The sequence below is a fragment of the Mastomys coucha genome, unplaced genomic scaffold, assembly GCF_008632895.1.
Source record: "Mastomys coucha isolate ucsf_1 unplaced genomic scaffold, UCSF_Mcou_1 pScaffold12, whole genome shotgun sequence".
Taxonomy (NCBI): Eukaryota; Metazoa; Chordata; class Mammalia; order Rodentia; family Muridae; genus Mastomys; species Mastomys coucha.
In genome coordinates, this window is record NW_022196894.1 from 88,278,494 (window position 1) to 88,302,957 (window position 24,464).

General features: G+C 47.6%; 2 protein-coding genes across 2 annotated transcripts in view; one reads left to right on the forward strand and one right to left on the reverse strand.

Annotated features, from left to right (window-relative positions):
- Positions 1 to 5,990, forward strand: part of Mrap (melanocortin 2 receptor accessory protein) — a 10,953-nt gene extending 4,963 nt beyond the window's left edge. The window contains exons 3-4 of the mRNA XM_031364364.1: positions 3,422 to 3,521; positions 5,426 to 5,990. Coding sequence (XP_031220224.1) covers positions 3,422 to 3,521; positions 5,426 to 5,603 — 278 coding nt within the window. The 3' untranslated portion in view covers positions 5,604 to 5,990. The remainder of the gene's footprint in view (positions 1 to 3,421; positions 3,522 to 5,425) is intronic.
- Positions 5,991 to 7,900: 1,910 nt separating this feature from the next.
- Positions 7,901 to 24,464, reverse strand: part of Urb1 (URB1 ribosome biogenesis homolog) — a 61,474-nt gene continuing 44,910 nt past the window's right edge. The window contains exons 27-39 of the mRNA XM_031364363.1: positions 24,179 to 24,289; positions 24,008 to 24,071; positions 22,947 to 23,118; positions 22,573 to 22,681; positions 18,396 to 18,556; positions 17,737 to 17,848; positions 16,393 to 16,499; positions 15,805 to 15,948; positions 14,109 to 14,218; positions 12,472 to 12,669; positions 11,273 to 11,514; positions 9,704 to 10,303; positions 7,901 to 8,592 (exon numbers count right to left, since the gene is read on the reverse strand). Coding sequence (XP_031220223.1) covers positions 8,399 to 8,592; positions 9,704 to 10,303; positions 11,273 to 11,514; positions 12,472 to 12,669; positions 14,109 to 14,218; positions 15,805 to 15,948; positions 16,393 to 16,499; positions 17,737 to 17,848; positions 18,396 to 18,556; positions 22,573 to 22,681; positions 22,947 to 23,118; positions 24,008 to 24,071; positions 24,179 to 24,289 — 2,324 coding nt within the window. The 3' untranslated portion in view covers positions 7,901 to 8,398. The remainder of the gene's footprint in view (positions 8,593 to 9,703; positions 10,304 to 11,272; positions 11,515 to 12,471; positions 12,670 to 14,108; positions 14,219 to 15,804; positions 15,949 to 16,392; positions 16,500 to 17,736; positions 17,849 to 18,395; positions 18,557 to 22,572; positions 22,682 to 22,946; positions 23,119 to 24,007; positions 24,072 to 24,178; positions 24,290 to 24,464) is intronic.

Sequence of the window (24,464 nt, forward strand, 5' to 3'; positions counted from 1 at the left end):
GGGGCTGGGGCAGAGGGGTTGGGGCTGGGGTTTGGGGGGGATGGTTCTCTTGCCCTTAGAACAAAATGTTCTCTGTGAGCACTCATGAACTTTCGACAGAAGAGGAAGAAACTATTTTTCTTGGCTTTCTTTTTCAAAGGAACATGAGTGGACTTAGCATAGAAATTGACTAGTGGCTGCTGCTCTTTGTTTCAGTCTGACAATTTAATTTCACTTATCTGTAGGCCATGTATTCTAGGCAAGAGGTCATCTCATTTCCTGCTCTATGTCAGGGTTAACTAGGGTTGCACAGACTGTTCTGGTGGGGCTTGCTGAGAAGCCAGGGACCGCTGAGGCTTCATCATTTCGATGAAGAGGAAAAGAGGGCATTAATGTCCACAGAAGTCACAAGTACCCTCCAGAAGGAAAATCCCAAATGAAATTTTGAGAAAGCATCTGCTCATACCTGGAAGTTATGAAGTAAACTAACTCTCCAGGAGTGTGGGCATGCTGTGAGACATGCTGAGACAGCCAGAGGGATGTTTTCAAAACGATTTTGTAAAAACTGACTATGGTGTGGTTAAGGGAAAGCTTTTAACTGTAGATATGAGAGCAGCCAGAGGCATTTGGAAGAGTCCAGAGCAGAGCAGAGACTGAACATGGCCGGCAGGCAGGACATGGACAGGGCAGGCAGGACATGGACAGGGCAGACAGGACATGACAGGTAGACAGGACATGGCAGGCAGGCAGGACATGGACAGGGCAGGCAGGACATGGCAGGTAGACAGGACATGGTTGGGAGATAGGACATGACAGGTAGACAGGACATGGCAGGTAGACAGGACATGGCAGGTAGACAGGACACGGCAGGTAGACAGGACATGGACAGGGCAAACAGGACACGGTGGGCAGACAGGACATGGACAGGGCAGACCGGACATGGCCAGCACAGTCTTTGAGTGAGGGGATAACAAGGGACAGAGAATAGAGAAAACAGCAAGAGCAGAGCAGAGCAGAGCAGAGCAGAGCAGAGCAGGAACAGAAGGAAGTGCAGGTTATGAGAAAGATAAGTTGAGGGTAGAGAAGCCATGAGCTGGAGGGAGGTTATGGAGGCTATGGAAGGGCGGTGAGAAGGGCAAAGGCTGCTAGGGGGACTTTGAAATACCTAACAGGCACTAGTGATAACTGGGGGAGCCTGGAGGCCAGCATGAGCTTTGATGTGCTTATAGATACCACAGATAGCCTTGAGTCCCTTCTGCCAGAGGTAAGGGAAACTCCTTTTGGCAGATGGGAACCAGTTTCACAAGTTCCAGAGGAATGCTGGCTGTAATCTAACTGGCAGAACCACTCCTCCCCCGCCCATACTATAGCTTGAGCTCATTTCTGGATCTTTGGACTGTCTTTTGTGGGCTGGAGAACTGGAATTTCCTTTGGACCCAACATCTTTCAGTGTAGGACATCCATTATGACTTTGCCCTTCCCAGAGATCCTCTTCAACTGCTTCATGCTTCTTTGCTTAGGGACAGAAAAGGGAGAAGACTCAAGAGCCAGCAACAGGTCTCTGTTGTCCTTGCCTCCCTGGCATGTATATGCTGTAAAGGACTGATGCATTAAAAGGCAGGGGCTTGTGTCTTTTTCCAAGTATAGCAGTCCCATTTCCACCGTGTGTGTGTGTGTGTGTGTGTGTGTGTGTGTGTGTGTGTGTGTGTGTGTGTATAGAAGAGTGTGCAAGTGTACATATGCTATAACTACAGTTCAATGTTGAACATCTTTCCTCCATCCCTTGCCAGTTAATTTCATTGAGGCAGGGTTAAGTCATTAAGCCTGAAGTTCAGCAGTTCATCAATTGCTGACAGGTCAGTGATCTCTGGGAATCCACATGTCCCGGTAGTTCCCAGCAGTTGGGTTATAGATGAGCATCTAGCTTTTCCATGCATGCCTGGGGTCTGACCCCAAGTCCTCATGCTTGAGCAGTGGTCTCTTGACCAGCAGAATCACTCCTTCTGTCCTATGCCTCATTTTTGACATTAACTGTTAAGGTCCAAGGTCCATTTCTGCAAATCTTCTGTTTGTCGACCTGTCTGGGTCATAGGAAACAGAGATGGCATTTTCTTGTCAAATATGGCCAACACAGATTGAAATTACTTGAAAAAAATCAGGTATGTACTAAAAGTAGACAGACTCTTCTCTCACCCTCATTCTCTACAGAGCAGGGCGGCTGTTTGTATGCACCCATGGTAAATTGGGCCTCGAGAATCATCTGGAGATGACTGGCAGTTGTGACAGTATTGTGCAGACTACATGGGCATATAGTGGGCTTCCATAAGGGACGTAAGCATCTGAGGATGTTGGTACACACTCACTAGCACTCCTAGCCTTGGAATGGCCAGGATTCCTAAAAGCAGGGAGGCCATTACTTATGCCTAAAGCCCCATTTCCATCCACTTAGAGAACTTACACATCTCTCACACAGTAATTCCTTTGGATGGTTGCTCATCTGTTTGTATAGTATTCACAAAGAACATTTTGTTTTGATGTAATGTGAGACCATCTTTTGGGCTAGCTCTCAACTTCTGTGTAGCAATTCACACTAATAGAAGGCTGCACTTCAGGGCTCTGTGCTTAGTAAGTTACGACTTGCTGAGGACTCTCCCAGCTTGGACATGTTGTCCTGAGGCCAACCTGTTATTCTCATAGCCATAGGTAACCTCCTCCAAGACCCCCATAATATGAACGTTTCCCAGCTACCTGCCAAATGATCCTGACATGCCAGGTTCTACACAGGGGATGGAAGAGACTAAGCATATTTTCTGGTTTCCTCGAGCCCAGAGCCACACATCTGGCCATGGTGCTGGGTACAACAGTGCTTGTTGCTTCTCTACCCGAGTCACTAGCCAGTTCTACTCCACAGTACCAGGCTCCAGCCCACTTCTCCACAGGGGTAAGGGCTTTGACTTCTAACATCCCTGGGAAGTTCTTCTAGGTTTGGGGAATGGAGCCCCTGATGCTGTCACCAAGGCTCAGCAAGAGTCTTGTTTTACTACAAGAAAAGGAAGGCCGGGCAGTGGTGGCGCACGCCTTTAATCCCAGCACTTGGGAGGCAGAGGCAGGCGGATTTCTGAGTTCGAGGCCAGCCTGGTCTACAGAGTAAGTTCCAGGACAGCCAGGATACACAGAGAAACCCTGTCTCGAAAAACCAAAAAAAAAAAAAAAAAAAAAAAAAAAAAAAAAAGAAAAGAAAAGAAAAGAAAAGGAAGGCCTAAGGTCACCACTGTGGATTCTTCCTCCAAGCAGCAATGGCAGCTGGAGAAAGCTGTGGGGAGCCCAAGAGAGAGACACCATCCCATGGAGTCGCTGGCCCTGTGATGCACTGTCTCCTGACTTTTGGCTGAGGACCACTCTGCTGCCTGGCTGACTCAGCTGATTCTGTCCCTTCCTGCAGATTCCGTCGTCATCGCCTTGTGGTTGAGCCTAGCTACTTTCGTGGTGCTTCTCTTCCTCATTCTGCTGTACATGTCCTGGTCAGGATCCCCACAGGTGAGGTAAGTAGGAAGGTGGCTGTTGACCAGTAGCATCCGCAGGATCTGCACTCATTCAAGCTATCATGAATGGGCAGGCAATGGCCTTGCAATGACAATCAGTACCTATAAAAGTAGTTCCACAAGTTTATGAGTACAGCCTGTGATATCTGCAGAGACCACCTAGTGGCCCACTTTTCAGCACATGTCATCAGTAAGCAATTCATGACTGTCCCTCAGAAACATCCCACTGAGTGCAAGAAGCCAAACACAAAACTATATTGCCTCATTCCCTTTATGTGAAATATCTAGAACAGGCAAAGCCAGAGACAGAGGGAGACTGGTAGTCACCTAGGGCTTGGAGGAAGATGGCTTGAGAGGAAGGCGTTGATAATGGCGTCTTCTTGAGAATGACGTCATTACTTTAAAGTTAGCATGGTGACAGATGTATACGGATATTAAGGAGCCCTGGGTAACATCTTGCATGTATGGACTTCGTAATATAAAACTGTTAAAAGAAAATAAAGCCCAAATAACCTGAGGTGCCAGTTAATACTGCTGATGAGCTCACAAGAAATACAGGACCCCCTCGGGCAGTGATGGCACACGCCTTTAATCCTAGCACTTGGGAGGCAGAGGCAGGTGGACTTCTGAGTTCAAGGCCAGCCTGGTCTACAGAGTGAGTTCTAGGATAGCCAGGACTATACAGAGAAACCTTGTCTTGGAAAAACCAAAACCAAACCAAAACAAAAAACAAACAAACCAAAAAACAACAACAAAAAAGAAATACAGGACCCTAGCTTAGGTCTCTCTGGTCACTGTCTCTTGGTCAATCCCTGCTGGTTAAATTAGAGGTGAACTTTGGGAGCTCGAAGCAGTAAGTAAGGCTAGTTCACTGTATGGAGATTCTCTGGTGCTGGGTAATTGACCTTCTAGATTGTTCTAGCTTTTGAAATGCAGAAGCGGGGAGATCTGTGAGTTTGAAGTCTACATAAGAGTTCTAGCCCAGTTAGGGGTGTGTGTGTGTGTGTGTGTGTGTATTTGTGGTGGGGGAGTATACACACATAGACAGACACAGACACACATACACACACACACACATACATACACACACACACACACACACACACACACACACACACACACACGGTTGAAGAGATGGCTCAACAATTAAGAACACGTGCTGTTCTTCCACAGGATCCAAGTGGGCAGTTTACAACTGCCGATACTCGATTCCAGGGGATCTCACATCTGATTCTGGATTTTTTGGGTGGTATAGACTTACAATGACACATATAAGTCTGATTATTTTTAGAAATCTAAAAAGAAAGCAAAGGCTCCTGAGGCACTGTGCGAGGACCCCACCCCCACCCAGAGATAAGACGGACTTACATAGATGGTGGGTTTGGCCCCCAGCATCTCCCCCACCCCTCACATGGCCTTCATTGTGTTAGCATTGCGATTACATGGAGAACGGCTCTCCAGCTCAGCCTGTCGCTGGCCCCAGCTCTCCTTGCTGCCACTTACAAGGAAGGCAGTGTCATCCCATTTTGTGAATAAAATCCAAGGCAGGTGCAGGTGGGAAGTAGTGGGCGAGGCTTATGCCAGGCGGCCATGTTCACTGTCTCTAGCACCTCCAGGGCCTGGAAATCCAAAGAAGACAGATTTCTTACCTAAAGTCCGTTAGTGTGGCCATGAATGGAGCTGACTTAGGTGTGTGGCCGGATGCTTGAGGAGAGATGAACACAGGAGCAAGAGCTGGCACTGAAGGAAGGACTCAGGGCCCGGTTCCCAATCAGACACCCTTGTGTCTCTGGCTTTGTGGCTTCCCCACAGGCGTAGGCCAGGAAGGGACAGATAAGCCCTCTAGCTAAGGGCTATTCTCTAGCCATTCCCTTGATGTTGCCTCTTGTTTGCTCTGTCCCCAGGCACAGTCTCCAGCCCCAGGAATTATGTCCATGGACTCACGGCTTCAACTTCCCCCTGTGCCTCCGGAGAGCCTCCCTGCAGACAACAGGGGATCCAGGAAGTAGAGCTGGCACTGACCAGTGGTTACAGCAGCAGAGTCCTTCTGCCTCAGCCCCTGGGCCCCTGGGTCTCCCCTAGGACTAGATTCAGGATTGGGGGGGGGGGGTCCCAGGGCATCAGCTGACCTCACATACAAGCAGTGGTGGTGAGCCTGGAGACAGAACTTCTCAACTGTAGAACTGAGTATGCCAGAGAGCCAGTCATGCTCAAGCAAACCTGTGAACTCAAATTAACCCGGGCAGCTACGTCTTTTTAAGGCCATTTACAATGGCCTTGAATATAGCAGGAAACTGACCGGGACAAAACCAAGTTTACAAAGAGGACCATCACACACATTACTAGTATGGCTAGGATGGAGAAGCTGCCATAGACACAGCAGATTCTGTTGCGCATGCTTAGCCTGCTTGCTGCTTACACTTGCTTTGGGATGCATAGAAGAATAAACCGTGAATTAGGATAAAGAAACCTTTGGTTTCCTCTATCACCCTTCTGTCTGAGCACACTTGGTACACACGCTCCCATGAGGATGCCAGGGAGGCCTGCAGACCTCCCATGCGCCCTCCCAGGCCACTCACCTGGATCGCAGCTCCCCTACCCCACAGCCTCTCACAGCAGAGCCCCAGAGCTTCTCAGAAGCAGGGCCTGAATCCGAGGGAGCCAGCCAGCCAGTCTTCAGCACTGCCCCAGAATGTTGATTCTCAAAGCTAGCAAGCAGCTTCCCATCTCAGATGCTGCTTTGTGGGACTGAGGCTCTCAGGGCCTAAAACAACTCGGTCTCTAGTACTAGGTCTCTAGAAGGCCTGGCTGATGAGAGACACTAGGCCCCAAAAACTGGCAGATGCACCTCTGCGCTGCAGTTGGGGAGTTGGTAGGCTTGAAACTTAAATAATGGCTGCCCCTTTTTACTAGTGTTTATGCTAAGGCAGCCTCTTGGTACTGATGGGATAATGCCAGATCCTGGATGAGCAAATCCCTTTGTAAAATGGCAGCATTTTACACAGGAGCACTCTGGCACACTCAGCATCTCTAGACCGCCTCCATCTAGCGCAGAGGGAAAGTGAAGTAGGCGGTGACTGCACTGCTTACAGGATGATGAGAAGCCTCCACCCTTCAGTATAAGCTGATCCGTTTAGTCTCACGGATATGGACTGTAGGTCTTGAAGGCCAGCTGTATAACACAATGCCATGTGCAGACGGCCATGGGCAGTCATTATCTATGGGGGGAGGGCCAGGCATGTTCTCACCAGACTTGGGGATGGTGATGTTAAACAGAGGATGGAGAGAAAAGTGGCTCCTGAGCTCGGACTCTGCAGTCACTGCCACCACCTAAGGCGGTGTCCCTGTGATCTGACCAGATTTGCAGGAGAGGGAAAGGGAGGGAGCACGACCTGACTTCTCACCATAGCCTTCCCAGACCCAGGGTCAAGCCAAGGGAAGCTGATGTCATACAACTGCACATGAGCTCACCTCACAGGACCAGAAGTCCTCGAACTTGGGGGAGGCTGAGGACTGGAGCTTGTGACAGGCTATGGAAACTTGCTGGGGTCTGGTGGCCCTCTCCTTTGCTTTAAGGGGCCTGGGCTTTAGGGAAACATGCCTGGTCCTGTTCTTCCAGCCAGTGTCCCGCTACATGCTAGGCAGAGGTGCACATAAAGCAGGACAGTCTCAATAAACTGCAGTCTAAAGGCAGCTTTCCACAGTGTCCTCGGGCTTCCTGTGTGTTCTTGCAAATAAAGGTAAATGAGCCTTGTATTTACATAAGCTTGTGTGTGTAACAAGGTGACTCACAGATGCATATGAAAGTGGAAACAAAGCCAAGCCATTCTTAGTACTAACACACTCCACACAGACAAATCATGGACTCCCAAGTGGCACAAACACAAGAGAGCGGCGTATACAAGTATTTTATCTGTAAAATCCATGAAATTTCATACTGACGTTTACCAGGGGCAACATCTAGTAACCATGAACTATAAAAGATAGATTCTGGGGGCTGGTGAGATGGCTCAGCGGGTAAGAGCACTGACTGCTCTTCCGAAGGTCGAAGGTCCTGAGTTCAGATCCCAGCAACCACATGGTGGCTCACAACCACCCATAATGAAATTGGACGCCCTCTTCTGGTGTGTCTGAAGACAGCTGCAGAAAATTACACCGGAGCAAGCTGGGCCGGAGTGAGCGGGGCCGGCAGAGGTCCTGATATCAACAGCAGCCACACACATGATGGAACGCAGTCATCTGTACAACTACAGTGTACTCATACACATAAAAATGAAATAAATCTTAAAAAAAAAAAGATAGATAGATAGATTCTGAACTAGAATGCAGGTCTCTGGAATAGAAATAGCTTGTAAAATGAAACAAAGTATAAAAGCAACTCACAAAAATAGCTATTTATTATCAAAACACTATAAAACTCAAAAATCCTCTTTGAAATATAAATTAAAAAAAAAAAATCAACTGTCTTCCCAAAGTAAAGGTTTATACCTTAGGGACTGAATACAACATCTTCAATACAGCAGCAAAGAGGCAACTTTACACGTGTGTGTCATGGACAACCAAAGGCATAGGGGCTTCAACTTTACACATGCGTGTCATGGACAACTGAAGACACCAAGGTCTCACCACATTTCAGCTTAAGAGCAATCCATGAGCAGCACCTAGCTCCTCTGCCAGGGCTTCAGGGGAGGGGACAGCAGCCATCTTAGCCTCCCATGCACCTCATGGCCTAGCAGTGCCCCAGTCACTAGACCTGACTATAAGGGCTTCCTTATTGGTCAGTTGAATAAAGTCCTCTTAGCTTTTCTTGCTGGAAAATAGTCACATGTATCAGTTTATGTTCCAGATCCTGCTTCCTGAAACCCACTGGGCTCCATTCAGCAGGAGTGAGTCAGGCACTGGGATGACGAATCCACGTTCCTGCAGAGCACAACAATGGCCTCTGGCTCACCAAGTGGCATGTCCTTTGCAGCCTCACAGACCATTCGGATGTGAGCAAGGAAGGTATCTGGCTGCTGGGCCCCCAGCCAGATGTCCTTAATATACAGAGACACCAGGAACGCTGCGGGAGCTGGGGAGTCAGACAAAGCCATTAGGATGAGCACTTCCTCAGATGGAAAGCAAACCACCCACCCACAATGCACCAGGGCTTCGTGCAGCTGCCAGATACACTATGCCAAAACCTGTGTAAGCACGGGTGACCACATGGATAAAAATGAATTTCTACTTTGTGCTATCCTTTCTGATCATTTTAAAGCTTATTTTCTTCTGATGGTTGTGTATACACCTTAAAAAGAAGATGCTCTAAGTCCTGTCCTGATGCGCTCTAAGTCCTGTCCTGATGTGAGCTCTTATGCCTAGGGCCATCCCTGACTTGGTGTTTCCCACCTCAGAGAGCACATTTAGGAAAGGGTAGGCTTACAGGCAGAAAGCCTCTGCCCCTGCTGCAGCCAGCTGAGAAAGGGATGGGCTCCTTCTGCTATCAGGTGAGGTCGCAGCTGGGCCTCTGGATGCCAGCTGAATGCCAAGCACACCTACCGGTGTGAGTGTGCTCTCGTGGGTACCCGTGTGTGCTCATTATGGGGCACATCAGTCCTTTGTTTAGGTTACCATCAAAACAAAACACTCTGCTCTGTAGGGTGAGTGCCCCTGAGGGTTTGTATTAGTTAGGGTTTTACTGCTGTGAGCAGACACCTTGACCACCTTATAAAGACAACATTTAATTGGGGCTAGCTTACAGGTTCAGAGGTTCAGTCTAGTATCATCAAGGTGGGAACATGGCAGCATCCAGGCAGGCATGGTGCAGAAGGAGCTGAGAGTTCTACATCTTCATCTGAAGGCAGCTAGTGGAAGACTGACTTCTAGGCAGCTAGGATGAGGGTCTTATAGCCCACACCCATAGTGACACACCTACTCCAGCAGGGCCACATCTCCTAATAGTGCCACTTCCTGGGCTGAGCATATATAAACCATCACAGGGATGCTAAGATTCTAAGAATGCTTATCATCATAAACACGATTGTCATTAAGGAGAAAGACTTCCTCTCACTTTACACTCACTTTCTCTCACAGCCTTGGTGAGGGACCAGCTAAATGTCAGAGTACCAAACTGAAGACCTTTCTAACCCCGCCCTCTCCTACCCCAGGTACGTCTCTAGTTGTGACTAAAGAGCCCACATTACCTTGTTTGGCTTCATCCTTTTCCTCCAGAGAATCAAGGCACAGGGCCTCTGCCACCGAATGGAAAGGGCTCTCTTTCCGGCCCTGGGCCACCAACAACTGCAGCATGACTGTGCTGAACTTGCAGGCCACATCCTGTGCAGGCCCCACGATGCCCTGGGCACTGCAGTGACGACTATACAGCTTAAAGATGCCAGTCTTCACAGCACTGTCCCTGAGAAGGTCAGCTACTACCATTGGCTGTGGCAAAATGTGGCTCTTGAGCCAGTCAAGGAGTCTTGTAACCTCTGCCCTGCTGAGGGGGCGCTCAGCCAATGACCGAAGCACCCAGCTGGCCACCAAAGAAACAGCAGCATGCACAGAGCCCAGTGTTTTACTCTTGGAGATAGCCTGGCCCACAGACCCCTGTGTGGGTCCAGGCAAGGGGACGCCTGGCCCCCAGTGGGTCAGTGTGGCCCTCAGGAGGTCCTTGCATTTCTCCAAACTAGATGCTTCCAGCTCGGGCTCCGCAGTCTCCTCCAGCTCTCCATGCCTCTTCTTTCGGCCTCGTGGGCCTTTGGCATGGGCAGCTACCGCAGGCCTATTCTTATCCTTGAGCATTTCTGTGAAACAGAGAGAAAAGATGCTAAAGTTAGGGTTGCCATGTCTACACAGCTCCTCCTGAGTAAGTGTTGGGCTGGGCGCATGTCCTTGCATGAGTGTATATTCTGTTCCTCTGATAGAACATTATTACACTCTTTACTATGTATTGTGAGATAAGACATCTCACTTGGACCTGGCTTCCTCATCTGGCTAAAGACGAGCCACCATGTCTACTTCCTCAGCCCAGGGATCATGAACATGCTTTCAATGTTCAGCTGCTGTGAGTGTTGAAGCCCCTACTCAGGTGCTCCGCATGTGTGACAATACTGTATAAGCTGTGCTTTTTTTTCCTAGGCTTCCCCGTTCTGCTCTTTAGGCACCTCCTCTAGAGGTGAGCACCTCAACACTCTCATCTTATGGCTTGGGTCTTATACATCCCCAAAGCCTTTGTGGTTTAGGTTTGCTCCCAAGGCAGCAGTGTTGAAGTGAATGGCTCAGGAGGGAAGAGGGTGGAGGGAGGAGGGTGAAGAGATTAAAACATTTACACACTCATAGCTTAACAGGTGTAGAAACTCTGGAAAGCAGGTCACAGCAGTACACCCGTAAAGGGTGCATCTGATCTTGGACTCCCTTTTCTCCTCCCTCTTTCCACCTGCTGGCTGCTGTGACGTGTGCAACTTTGCTCTCCCAGAGGCCTCCATCATCACATCCTACATCGACACAGGCCTGGATCACTGGGGCTAAGCAACAATGGATTGAAACACACAAAAGGATCAAATCCTTGATCCTATAAATTTATCTTCTTAGGTACTTTGTCACAAAGACAGAAACGTAACACACTTGGGTCCCCCTAAGCAATGGGTCTGAAATCCAAACCTAGGTTCCCATTTCCATGGCTGTGCCCTGTCAGCTCTGGAACTGTAGCTAAAGGAGAGGCATGCTGGCTGATCCAGGTAGAGCCTGGAAGCTGGGGCAAGGAGTTGACTTACTCATTAGGTCCTTGGCTTGGTGCTCCTCAATGATTGCTTTCAGCTCTCCTTGGAGCTTTGTGTCTCTTTCAATGAGGCTCCACTTATGTAAGAGGACGAGGACATCTTTGGTAGAAAGTGTCACCTTGTTCACAGTGAATCGGCCCATGTCCTTGAAGATCTTTATGATGGTGGCCCGATAACTCAGCACAGACTCAAGTGTCCAAAAGAAGTTCATCAGTTGGGCAGAAGCTAAGGTGGGCCTGTTTGGAAGTCAATGTTATAGACTGAGCAGAAGCTAACCCTGTCCTGACTAGCCCAAGGCAGTCAGGGTCACACAAACTGTACTAACAGACAAATGAGGGCTTAGACATAGAAGAGGAAAAGTGAGAGACCTGGAATCTGACCTCTTTGGAACCCCTAGGATCAAGGGGAGGATGAAGGTAGGAAGACTGAGGGTCAAAGCCATGGCAGTGACACGGGACTCTACCCTAGGATGCCAATCCCTCTCCAGCTCAGGCAGGCCCTGTTCAGTACCATGTCACAGGCAAAGCCCTAGATGCTCAGTGGAGGAAAGAAAGCATTCTGATCTTTGAATATCACTTGCTACATTACAAGGTTAAACACTAAATGTCATTTCCAAAGGACATAAGTTGTTGGACAGCAATGTGCCAGACAACCCCAAAGTAAGAGGTTTGGTTATCCAACAGAATTTTAATTTAATTTGGGACAACATGAAACAATTTTTTTTATATATAAAAAAAAAACCTTCATTCTGAAGTCAAACTTTTGCCCTATTGACAGAAGTCAACTCCTGACATGGGAAATTTAAATACACAGTGTTTTCTCCATCAACGAATCTGAGGAGAATTTAGTTCCCCAGAGGAAACCAAGAGCCTGATTCCAAGATCAGCTAACAGGACTGAAATGCTTAGGGAACCAATGGACACAGGCATCTCTGGAGGCTGGAGAGGTATGGGGACAGCTTGTGGCACCCTAGCTGAGGCTAAGGTCACAGAAAACATGCTTTTCCGTTTCTTTATTTTGTTTATGGTGAGGTTGAAGCGGGGTGCAACCCAGATATTAAAACTGCTCTAGCATGATGCATTGTGGGTTTTCCACACCGCACCTTGGCTCAGGTGACAGAAAGGAATAAGCCCCAACAACCCCCACAGCCTTGGATTGAACAATAGGGGATCTCATGGTAGGGGTGGGCTCACCTCAGGTGCTTTGTGAGTGCAATGAGGACATGCAGGAACTCATTGACCATGTGCAAAGCCAGCATCTTCTCGGACTCATGGGAGCCAGTCTGGCAAGGTGGCTGGCTTCTCTTCTCCAGCGCTTTGTTGCCCAGGTTGGTTACCCACAGGGTGTGTAGCAAGGAGATCACATTGGAGAGCAGCCGAGTCTCTACAAATCTGAAACCAAACACGGCAGCACCCTAGATCACCGTGGAGGTGGGACAAGGACCACGAAGGAGACAGAATCCTGGTGACAGTCCTGCCTTGGTAATCAGACCTGCTCATCCCTCACACAGAGCACATTCCGTAAGTAAAAACATTGTACCTAATAGGAGTGCAGCCTCAAGCCAGACCACTGTCTAACCAGAAAACTACCTCAAGCCCTCACAGTACAGTAGCATAGCATTGTGATTATGGTGGCAATCTGAACATAAACAAAGCTACTGTGGGACAGGCGACTAGCCAATTATGCCTTCTGAAAGAATCTGAACTAGCCTGGAAGTTGTGGATGCTGGAAGACAAGGTTAAGCTGCTACTTTCGCTTAGAAAGATCTTATTCCATTTTTTTTTTTTTTTAAATAAGGTCTTGCACTATAGCTCAGACTCGCCTCAAACTCCCTGGAATCCTCTGGCACAGCCTCCTGAGTGATTATAAGAACCAACCACTAAGTCTGCAAAAGAAATTTTAGAAAAATACCCTTTTTTAAATGCCAATCTCTAATGGTGTTTATTTCCAGGTGTGAACAGCTAGTCTTTGTATTAGGGGAAAAGGAACATCTAATCCTTTTGGTTCTGCAACACCAGGTTTATGAAATGGCAATGCCACAGACCTCTTGTGATGAAGTGCAGACACCCTTAAGAAGTCATCTAGTGCTGGGCAGTGATGGTGCACGTCTTTAATCCCAGCACTTTGGAGACAGAGGCAGGCGGATTTCTGAGTTTGAGGCCAGCCTGGTCTACAGAGTGAGTTCCAGGACAGCCAGGGTTATGCAGAGAAACCCTGTCTCGAAAAACCAAAAAAAAAAAAGTCATCTAGTGTTGTAGCAAAACATGACTGTTAAATATGCAGAGTTCCTGGGGCTAGGGCTTGTACATGTGCATTTGGGTTTGCTTCTCAGAGTTGAAAATGACTTTTGAAAAATGAACAAAAAGACCCAGTGACTGTCATAGGCAGAGCCTCATGGTAGTGCTGCTGTGTCAGGAATGACAAGGAATCTTCTGCTCCAACTCCACCACTGCAGCATGTCCAACCCTCCCAGTGCTTAAGAACTCATCTACTGCCACTGAGCATTTCAATGAGCCATCTAGAACTAGAGGCTCAGATGACAGGTGCTGAGTCAAACCCTATATGAAGCTGACCCCAGTGGAGGGTGTGACATAAAACATACAAGAAGGCCAGTGGGATTCTGCCAGTGTGGATGCAGCTGTGCTTCGATCTGAGGCAGACCAGACACTGAATATCAGGAGTTAGTCAAAGAAAGGCCTTTTGGCCATTACCTGAAGCTGGACTGCAAGCTCACAAGAGCATCAGAGGATACTACTGCACACTGTCCATCTATTCATACTTAAACTTTTAGAGGTAGCATGAGCAGACAGCTCATCTAGAAGGTACTTACCTGCTTTCAAGGATGTGTAAAACCCACGTTAAAAGGCTATAGTCACGTATGACTTCATAGGCAGATCTGGTGATGTGGGCGACATTCTGTAGGATTTCCAGAATCCAATTCTGAAAAGCCCAACAAGTCACTTCTTAGTGGGAAAACGATCTTACTTGACCAAAACTGATTTTCCTTCCAACTCTATTTTAACTTTTAATATTTCTTAGACAGGGACTTACAATGGTCCTAGACTCTTGAGCATTAGCCACAAGGCTCAGTTCCAAAAAGAGTGATTTCAAAGATGTATCAGCATGCAAATGACATCCAGTAGTCAGGAAGGCTGGGGAGAGCCTCACTTCTGATAATCCATCATGGAACTGACCCACAGCAGAGAAACACCATGGAAACCATGCAGCTCAGATACATGATGGTCCAGCTAGGACATGGCACAGACCCTAGAATTCCAGCCCTGTTGTAGCCCATTTTTGTCCTATCCACCCAGAAGGGAGACCATCAACACAGAACTATCCTTAACTGTTTCCAAGCACCTCAGAATCCTGCTACTATGAAAATAAAAAAGCCATATTCAAATTCCACTTATTCCAATGTGTTTCTTAATCCGGCTCTACCCTGTCACATTTTACATAAACAAAAATAAAGCTTGCCAGGCTAAGAATTAATCCAGGCACCTAAGCCTCTTCCCATTTACTTCTTCCCAAAGCCTGTGTATTTAGAAACATAAAGCCAGCTCTTGGTCCTGGGGACAAGGGCAAACTTACTGGTTCCTGATGGGTATCTGTGTGTGTGTATGGGGGTTGTGGGGGCATCCCAACTCTCTTTGCTTATTTACTATGACTTCCAGAATCAAAGGGAAACTAAGAAATCCTTAGTCTTTAGAGTGCCCTTGGCTTTTAAAGCTTTAGTGAAAACTGTACATTGTCATTCACTTAGATGATGCTGACAATGATCAATCAAAAAAGATGGGAATTCAGCCTACAATGCCAGTCTGAAGCTTGTGCATTTTGGCGGGGGAAGGACATGGTAAGTTATGATTTCACAAAAACAAAAGAGAACATGCGTCCTGTCCAGCGCTTCTTACGTTAGGGACTACATATAATATAAACCTTTTAAGAGTCAACTGCAAGTCTGGCCATGCCTACAAATGTGAGAGGAAGGAGGAACGCTACAAGCTCACAGCCAGTGACATGAAAAGCAGGTTTTAGGCCAGCCAGGGCTACTAAGTGAAATCTTATTTCAAAAACAAAAAGAATAAATTGCAGAAAATATTATCAGGTATCAGCCAATAAAAATGAATACACAGTGTGACTGTACAATATGGTTCTTGCTATGCATCCCAGGTTGGCCCTGAACTTGGAATCTACCTGCCTCAGTCTAAGGGCTGGGATTCCTATGCAAAGATCTTATATCTCCAAACACTACATGAAAAGCTGGGGGCTAGAAGGGTCCTGTCATGAATGTGGGATAGTTTGCATCTTGGCTTTTTGGCCATGTCTATAGGCTTGTGACCATTAATTAGCTCCCTTCTCTTGATAAAGATGTAGAGGCCTTTCTTCCTATCATCAGGACTTGGTAAGAGGGCTGCAAAGAAAACCATCTATCAGGGAACAAACAATACCAGACTACACCCACTAAGCCTGTGAATGACAACAGAGAACACAGTCACCTGTGCAGTGAGCCTGTGGACCATGCTCACCTGAGCCACTTCATCACACAAGGGGCTACTGAAGAAGGACAGGATGATGTGGAACACCCCTCTTCTGGAGCAGAGCTCATAGCAGTGCTTGTCTCTAATCCCCTGTCGCAGAATTTCCAATACCCATTCTTGTTCAGTTTTTTGCTAGGCCAGACAAACAAGAAAGCATTGATAAGTAGGTTACAGCTTTTTTTTATTGGACAATCAAATACCACTGATTTCAGATGATGGCTCAAAGCTCCAGCCTTATATCAGCTCAGAAATCAAAGCCCGAGTCAAGCTAAACACCAAGCCCTGTTTAAGTGGGTAGAACTTTCACAGAAGAGTATGTAATACTTAGTCAAGGGATTCAGCACGGAAATACAAGAGGGATGCTGTATGTCTCTGGACTCAGACAGACTTTTTAAAGCAAAATCCAAGAAGTGCCAGGACAAAGGAGTGTGTCTGGCTATGTGGGGCAGCACAAAGGGTTCCTGTCTCCGACCTTGCTCTGCACTGTTTGTGCAGTGGGTAACAAACTGTATTACCAAGAAAGTAGAAGATGTAGTGGCTGAGCACTCCTGCTCAGGAGTCTCTGGGGACCATTACCTGGAAGTCTGAGCTGTAGAAGAACTGGTAGAAGCCTGGCAATTTGTCCATGTTCAAGTTCTCGTGAGACAGCAGGAACTTGCTGATCTTCCAGTACATGTGCTCCTCTGAGATACAGGCACATGGTCACTGACAGCCTCATGGGACAGCCTGGCAGTGTATGAACTGGGGGATGGGGTCACTCAGCAAACTGGACATAAATCCCTACCCAGCAGAGGTTCTGTATCCTTCTTCTGATCACTTGTCCCTGAGAAGCAGGATTTGATTGGATACCTGAGACCACTCCCGAATGAGGGATCTCCCACGTGGTTTAGATACCATTCCTGGCCTGGGCCACAGAGTTAAGAGCACAGGGCCCACACTGCCTGGTTCTAGCCTCTCCTAGAAAGGAGCTGATCCAGGAGAAAGGGTCAGACAACTGGCTCTGGAACACAAGGAAGGGAGGGCATACACCTCCTCTACTTGCTACAGTCTTAAAGTTTAGCTAGGATGCCATGGATCCCCAACATAGACCTTCCGTGGCATAAGGACTGCTGTGGACAGCTATACCCAGGCATAACAGACTCAATGGTAGCTATAGCCACAAACATCTCCTCTCTGCAGCATTTTCTCCTAACAGGCTTTCTAAAGTCAGCAAAGTGAGAATGATTTTGCTTCTTCCATGAGTTTCCAAAGCAGGGAAACCATAATATGCTCTGAACAGATGAGCAGCATGTCATAAATGCTCTGAACAGAAGAGCAGCATGTCATAAATGCTCTGAACAGAGCAGCATGCCGGGATTTTAAGAGCACCTTGACCACATGCTACTGAGAGGCTTGACACACGCTAGCTCCCCAGGGACCTCAGCTGCTGAGAAGGTGGGGGGATCAGTTGGGGTTGTTCTCTCAGCTGAGACTATGGCCTTGCTAGACTAACAGAGCCCTGGGGTCTCCAATAATACCATTCTTCTACCATGTTTTTCTGATTAACCCAAACAAGGCCTTCTGATGAATCAAGCCCTGTTACTTGCATGTTCCCTTGAGGTGGCCCCGTTGCACAGGAGTTGCATGCTAATCCACATAGTAACGCACATGCTTTTCAGAAGAGTACTTGGAACTGCATACACCACAGCCCCTGCTAAGCATGGACCAGTGAGCCAGTGTCAGACAAGCAGCTGCAAACTTAATCGGGTGCACGCAGTGCCAGACAATTTGCAGGGCTTTGAAGGGCATGATTCCTCTGCCTCTCACAGCAATCCTACAGGCAGGGGGTACTGTACAGTCAAGAAACCCCAGGGACTGACTTCCAGAATGGACTCACACAGCACCATTTATCTGCCTTTTTCTCAACCAGAGTCAGGGTACCTGGTTTCAAGATCTGCACTGCTGCCTTGGCAATGAAAAGAGTCACAATAAAAGGGAGCCTCAGGTTTGGAGTTTTAATCCCATTGCGGACCACATCCAGCAGATACAGAACCTGAGCAGAAGCGAAAGAAAAGCATTATCAGAAGGGGCCCGTCCATTTGTCCTGGCTTTGCAGGGAGTGCCTGCTCCTTCCCCCCAGGGAAGGAAGCCACAGCAGGAAGGACATTGTGTACCTTCCTGTCAGAGATGCTTTCTGCCTTTTCTTTTAGGAGCAGGCCAGCACCATGGTCTAAGAGAATGCAGGCTAACACCATGTCCAGAAAGTTCTGCCCATCCCCTCCACCACCATGGGGTATGGGTTCCTGGGGGTTGGACAGTGTAAATGTCAGCTTCCTTCACCACTGAGCTTAGACCAAAGACAATTTCAACAGAAGGAAGCCATTTTGTCTAGCCACAAGAAAACAGTATTCAGGGGATGCCTTCCCTGAACTCCTCGGGCCTTGGGGTTGGAGGGCAGCCTCCCACTGTGAAGGACTGTGCCTTAGCAGTGTCCCTTCACTCAGACTCTCCACATTCAGTAGTAAACTCTCCTGCCCAGGGTGAGAGTCCGCTCCTCCAAGCTGCACCCTCGACTCTACAGGTCTCCAGTTCCTACTCACTTGAGATTGTTCCCGGAAGCGTGCTCCCTCCAGGTGTGAGTAGTAGGCCGCTAGGACATAGTAGGCTGCAGCTCGCATCTGGGGATCATAGCTGCTGAGGGCTGCCACAGTTACACCCAGAGCATTTGAGTCCAAAAATTTTCGACAATCCACCACAAACTCTACAGAAAGTAAATTATAGCATTAGACACACAATCCAAGTTTCATTGATTCTTGTACAACCTACAGGATTCACTTTCGTTTACATCTTCCCAGTGCCAGCTGCACAGGCTGGACACAGGAAGCAAGCGTCTCCTCGGCTGTTGAGGTTAGACACGAGGATCTTCTCTTCTGTGGCAAACATTACCTTCAAGCATACTGGTCAGTTCTAACCACAAATGCTCCAAAGCTGAGAAAACTGAGGGGTACATTAAGGTCCACCGAGGTTGAAATCTCAGAGTTTAAGGGACCTGGCTCCAGGTCCTGTCTTCCTCTGCCCTGTGCCTCACATGTCCAAGTACCAGAAGGAGCAGAGAGTAGAGAAACTCAGCCAGGGCAAGCCAGTGGGGCCTGGGCCTGTCCTGTTTACAAAGGATTTCCCCAACTCCACTCTGGCAACCTTGCCTTCTTTATTCTTTAAACCATCAACAAACCTCCATCTATAGAGTGGTTCGCCAAGCTTGAACAAAAGCAATAGTCAAAAATGTCTGTAGGGCTCAGACAGAGCTAAGCAGCAGAAAACTTGCCTACTACCTACAAGGCCATGGAGTGATTCTCAGCACTGACAAGGGTAGGAAAAGCCTGTTGGGTGACATCCATTTGCTTCAAGGCACTGCCAACCGCCATGAGAAAGTGCAAGACAGTTGGCTCATATGGTGGTTTAAACATGCTTGGCCCATGGGAAGTGACACTATTAGTAGGTGTGGCCTTGTTAGAGAAAATGTGTCACTGTGTAGGTGGGCTTTGAGGCCTTCTGTGCTCAAGCTCCACCCAGTGTGGAAGACAGTCAGCTTCTGGATGCCTTTGGATTGAGATGTAGAACTCTCAGCTCCTACAGCACCATGCCTAACTACATTCTGCCATGCTTCCTGCCATGATAGCAGACTAAACCTCTGAAGCTGTAAACCAGCTCCAAATAAATGTTTGTCTTTGTATTAGTTGCTATGGTCATAATGTCTCTTCACAGTGATGAAACCTTGACTAAGGCAGCTCGCTCACATACACAGAAGATCAATCCCAGACAGCTCAAGGGCTTGACTCTCACCAAAACTATATCCTGTCAGCCTTGCTTTAATGGGAACTTAGGGTTTTTCCCCCAGGAGCAATTCTGTCTAGGAACCTCAGAAGAGAACTATGTTTCTCTTGCTGAAAAAAATGAGTAACCTGGTGATGATCCCCATAAAGATGCTTTTTAGACTGAATGGCCAGTGACCCAGTCAGGAACTATTAGACGTAAACTGAAATGAGTGCCCTACACGAGCACTCTTAGGACATACTGTCAATGTAATACATTACAACTGAAGCACAGCTGGTGCATGCCAAGACAGAGATGGAGAGGATGAGGACCCCAGCAGCTTCTGGAGGTGCTAGCTGGGATGCTGGACAGGAAAGCTCAAGGGTTGGGACTAAGATCAGACACCAAAGCATAGCTCAGTGACTCACAAGACTGCAAGAGAAATGGTGTGAACCCAAATACAGAGGGGAAAACATCATGGAAAAGCCATGATGACTTGTGAGCAGCAAGGGAACGTGCAGGAAGTCAGAGGGTGACTGAGGCCTGAAAAGAACCCGCAGAAACAAGGACCACACTTCTCTCAGGCTGACCCAGGCTGTACTGTACACAGCCAGGGAGCTCCAGCAGCACAAGCACAGAAACAAAGGAACTATGAAAAACTGAACTATGAAGTCTATAGGTAATAAAAAGTCAACAACAGTATAAAAACCAAGTAAGTGTGCTGGATAGCTGTGTGTCATCTGAGAGGAAGGAGATAACTTCAATTAAGAAAATGTCTTCAGGGGCTGGTGAGATGGCTCAGTAGGTAAGAGCACTGACTGCTCTTCCGAAGGTTATAAGTTCTCAGCAACCATATGGTGGCTCACAACCACCTATAATGAGATCTGACACCCTCTTCTGGTGCATTTGAAGTCAGCTACAGTGTACTTATAATAAATAAATAAATAAATAAATAATCTTTAAAAAAAAAAAAGAAGAGAAAGTGTCTTCAGCCAGGCGGTGGTGTACGCCTTTAATCCCAGCACTTGGGAGGCAGAGGCAGGTGGATTTCTGAGTTCAAGGCCAGCCTGGTCTACAGAGTGAGTTCTTTGGACTACACAGAGAAACCCTGTCTCAAAATAAATAAATAAATAAAGCTGAATCACAGCTATGATCTCATTTAGTACACATAGCATACAGTCCAGCTCAAGTTAAGGGCACACCGCTCGTCACAACCTGCCTGACATTAAAGCGCAGACTGGAAGCAAAGACTGGGAAAACATCAATCAGGTGATTGTTCCGGTAACTTACAGACTCAACTGCCCAATTTCTAACAACTGATGAATTCTGATGCAGAAAGAAGAAAAACTTTTTAAAAACATCAAACTGCGGATGAAACTTATACTGCTTTGGAGAACAACTGTGTTTAAGAGATGGCAACCTAACAAATAGTCATGAATGGGATGTATTTGAGAGAGGAAACAGTTTAAACATTTAATTTACACTCAATGAGAAGAGCTAGAACTCTGATGACTTGGATAATCTTAGTAACTGCTGACGTTCTAAGACAAATGAATTTTCCACATGACCATAAGGAAAAATCAACTTCCTATTCTGTGACTTTCTCTGTTGCTCTATGGTCTTGGCTTTGTACTTAAAAAAAAAAAAAAAAAGGTTGCCCTTGGGTGCTGGAAATATAACAGGCTATTTAAAAGTGGCTATAAAGGTTGCTCTGTTTTAAGAACCATTTGAATAGTGATTTGACCTTCTAAAACCAGCTCTAAAATCCTGAGATGACTTAGCCAGGACAGTGACCAAGGATAAAGCCAAAGCACCCAGGTTTAGTGTAGACATGGATGGTTGTGTGGCTCTGCTCCAGGAGCACCAGGAAGTGGTCCCCGGCCTCTTTTTATATGACATCCTCAGTCAGGAACTGCAGAAACCCTATGGAGAGCCGAGTTTATGGCTGGTGCACAGGGCGCCTGGCAGTGGCCCTCAGATCACACTGTGCCACTGCTCTGGCAGACACGAGCTGCAGACTACAGCTCCATTCTGTCTAGCACAAGATCTGCTGTGGAAAAAACATCCGTCACTGCCATTGGAAACAGCCTTGGCTGGCTCTGTTTCTTGGCTAAGGACGCAAAGCGGGGAGGTAGTAAGGTTATGAAAACAGGTTTCTGTCTGCACTAAGGGCTGAAGGTGGAGCAGTAAAACAGAAGAATCTGGGCTTGACTTAGAATGAAGTTGGCAATACCTGCTGCAGCGGACCTGCAAACAGACTGCTGGGCCTCTGCTACGCACATGCACATATATACACACATATATAAATATATAAATAAAAAGGAAGCCACAGAAGTGTTTACTGTGTGCCTTAAAGCATTTCTTTTATCACCTAAATTCCAAAATTTGAATGCATTATCCAACACTAAAAATAATTAAATTCTCAATTCCAGGGGAGAAGGGAGGAGGTGGAACAATTTTCCTTGTTCTTCCAATTAAGTACAGATAAAGACTTTGAATATAACATTAAATAAACCTATGGGCAGGCAAGATAACTTGGAGGATGACTTAAAAGTGCTGGTTGCAAAAACCTGAAAACTTGAATTTGATGCCTGGGGAGTCATAGTAAAGCATAAAACTGACTCCTTAAAGTTGTTCTCTGACCTTTACACGTGTGCTGTAGCATGCGTGCTGAACATCCTATGCACAGTAATAATAACTAATTAAAGAACAAACCAACAAGCCAAAGGTCTATAATGACTGAAAGGGAGAGAAAGCAGATCAGCTCAGGGCTCTAGACCTAGGGATGGTGAGGTGGACTATGCCACTATGACAAAAATTTAGAACCCAGCCGTATATTCAAAATAGACAGACAGACAGACTGACCGACAAACCCTAAAAGGATGTTTTTTCTGACTCAGGACTCCTGGAAGCCATGACGTAACAATTGACAGTAATCTGACTGTAATAAGGTAGTGCACTCACCTGGCCGGGTCAGCTCCCCAAAGAGGTGGAGAAGAAAGCAGGGGTCATAGAGGCTGTCGAGGTCCACTCTCACAGTCTTGTCCTTAAACACCAGTGGCTCCCCTGTGTCCTGAAACAGTGCAGGCCAACAACATGTAATCAACCTGATGGATGCTAAGCCTATGGTCAGAGCTCATAAAGCATAAGCAGATCTATAAAAAGTAGAGTTCACATATGATAATGTGATCTTCAAGAGTTGCTTCAAGCTTGTGGAGGTAATAAATAAAACAGTGTGACCAGTGTGGTCCAGCTTCAGTGATGGACACTGGGGATCCAGTCTGTACCTCTGAAAAAGGTGGAATGGCAAGGAGGAAGGGAGAAAAGCAGCATCACACCTCAGTGGGCAGCAGCCTCCGGTACTGCGGGAAGTGCAGGATGGTCTGCATCATCCGGTCTGGGTCCAGCAGGCGGAGGATGTCCCCAACGCTTGGTTGCTGCCAAAGTGACTTGCCCAGGCTCCGGCATGTCTTGTGATGTTCCACTGCTGCTGGACCCCACAGCAGAACCCTAGAGCCAGACAGGAGAGCAGACTGGTTGCAGGGACAGAACTGATGAGAACAACCCCAACATGTAGCATCCATCAAGACTGTACATAGCTCATGCCAAGTGCCACTCTGGGTAAGCATGTATGCTCTAGCACCTAATCCCCAATACAGCTTCTGACATTGGCATGGTGATGGTGCTGCTGAGGGTGCAGGGACAGCTGGTGATGGCAATGGAAGTTAGTATCCAAACACTGCTCTTGATGTATGCAGCCAGACTCTGAGCCTATGTGCATGCATTACTGTGCCTAATCTGTGCAGTGGTCCCATAGCTTACATTGCCACATCCTGTGCAATAGGGAGAAGGGACACCAGAAGGACTGGGGAAGCTGCATGGCCACTCACTTGCTGGCTGCTGTAGCAGAGCCAGGGTTCTACAGGATGGAGCATGGCTCCAGAGCAGGTTAAAGTAGCTACAGGATCCTGACCTCCTGCTGCCCACAGAAGGGACCAGCCCATCAGGGCTGCCACACAAGGCTCTTTAGTCAATCCTGCCTGGAGAGCCCACCCTGTGCCGCCCTATAATGCCCCCCTACAGTCCCCTACAGCTCCCCACAGAGGCCCATGAGACATGGCAAGTGCTCTGCATGAGTCTGGTTCCTGATGACATTTACATGGAGGCTTTGTTCTTGACCCCCACGTGTGCACTGTGACATGGGCATGTCACACATATGCCTACATGCATACAACATAAAACTAATACGTTTTATACTAATAAAACTTTCAAACAACAACAACAAAAGGGATGAAGTCTCAAATTTGAAGCTTGAATCTGCTCTGTGGCAAGAGCTGTATCAGTCGGCCTGAGGTGCCTAGTGCCCTGTCCTCATGCCCACCTGTCAACCCACACTCACCTGAAACTGATGAGACTGAGGTTGTTCTGTTCATATGCACGAAGGAGAAGTAAAATCTTCTGGTCTAGAGGACAGATAAAGGCCAGTTTCAGGTAGCTGAGCCCTCGGAATACACAAGATGGTACACCCCACTAGCCCGCCCACACAGCCTGGTCATCAGGTCCTCCTCACCCAACACACTGAGGGTGGCACTGTAGGTCCCAAGCAGCACAGCAAAGTGGCTGCTCTCACAGACAGAAGGGCACATCCTCACCACTTTGGACATCAGGTCTAGCAGAGTTTCTGCAAGAAACAACACAGACATAAACATCATGGAGACACAGTCTCAAGACAGCAGAACTGGGCGGCCTGCAGCGAGCCCTGGAAACTGCAGCTATCCTTTCTGAGTAAAGCTGGGCTCCAGGCCTCCGTCCAGCCTCCTCCCCAGGATCACAGGCACCCTTTATAATGAACGCAT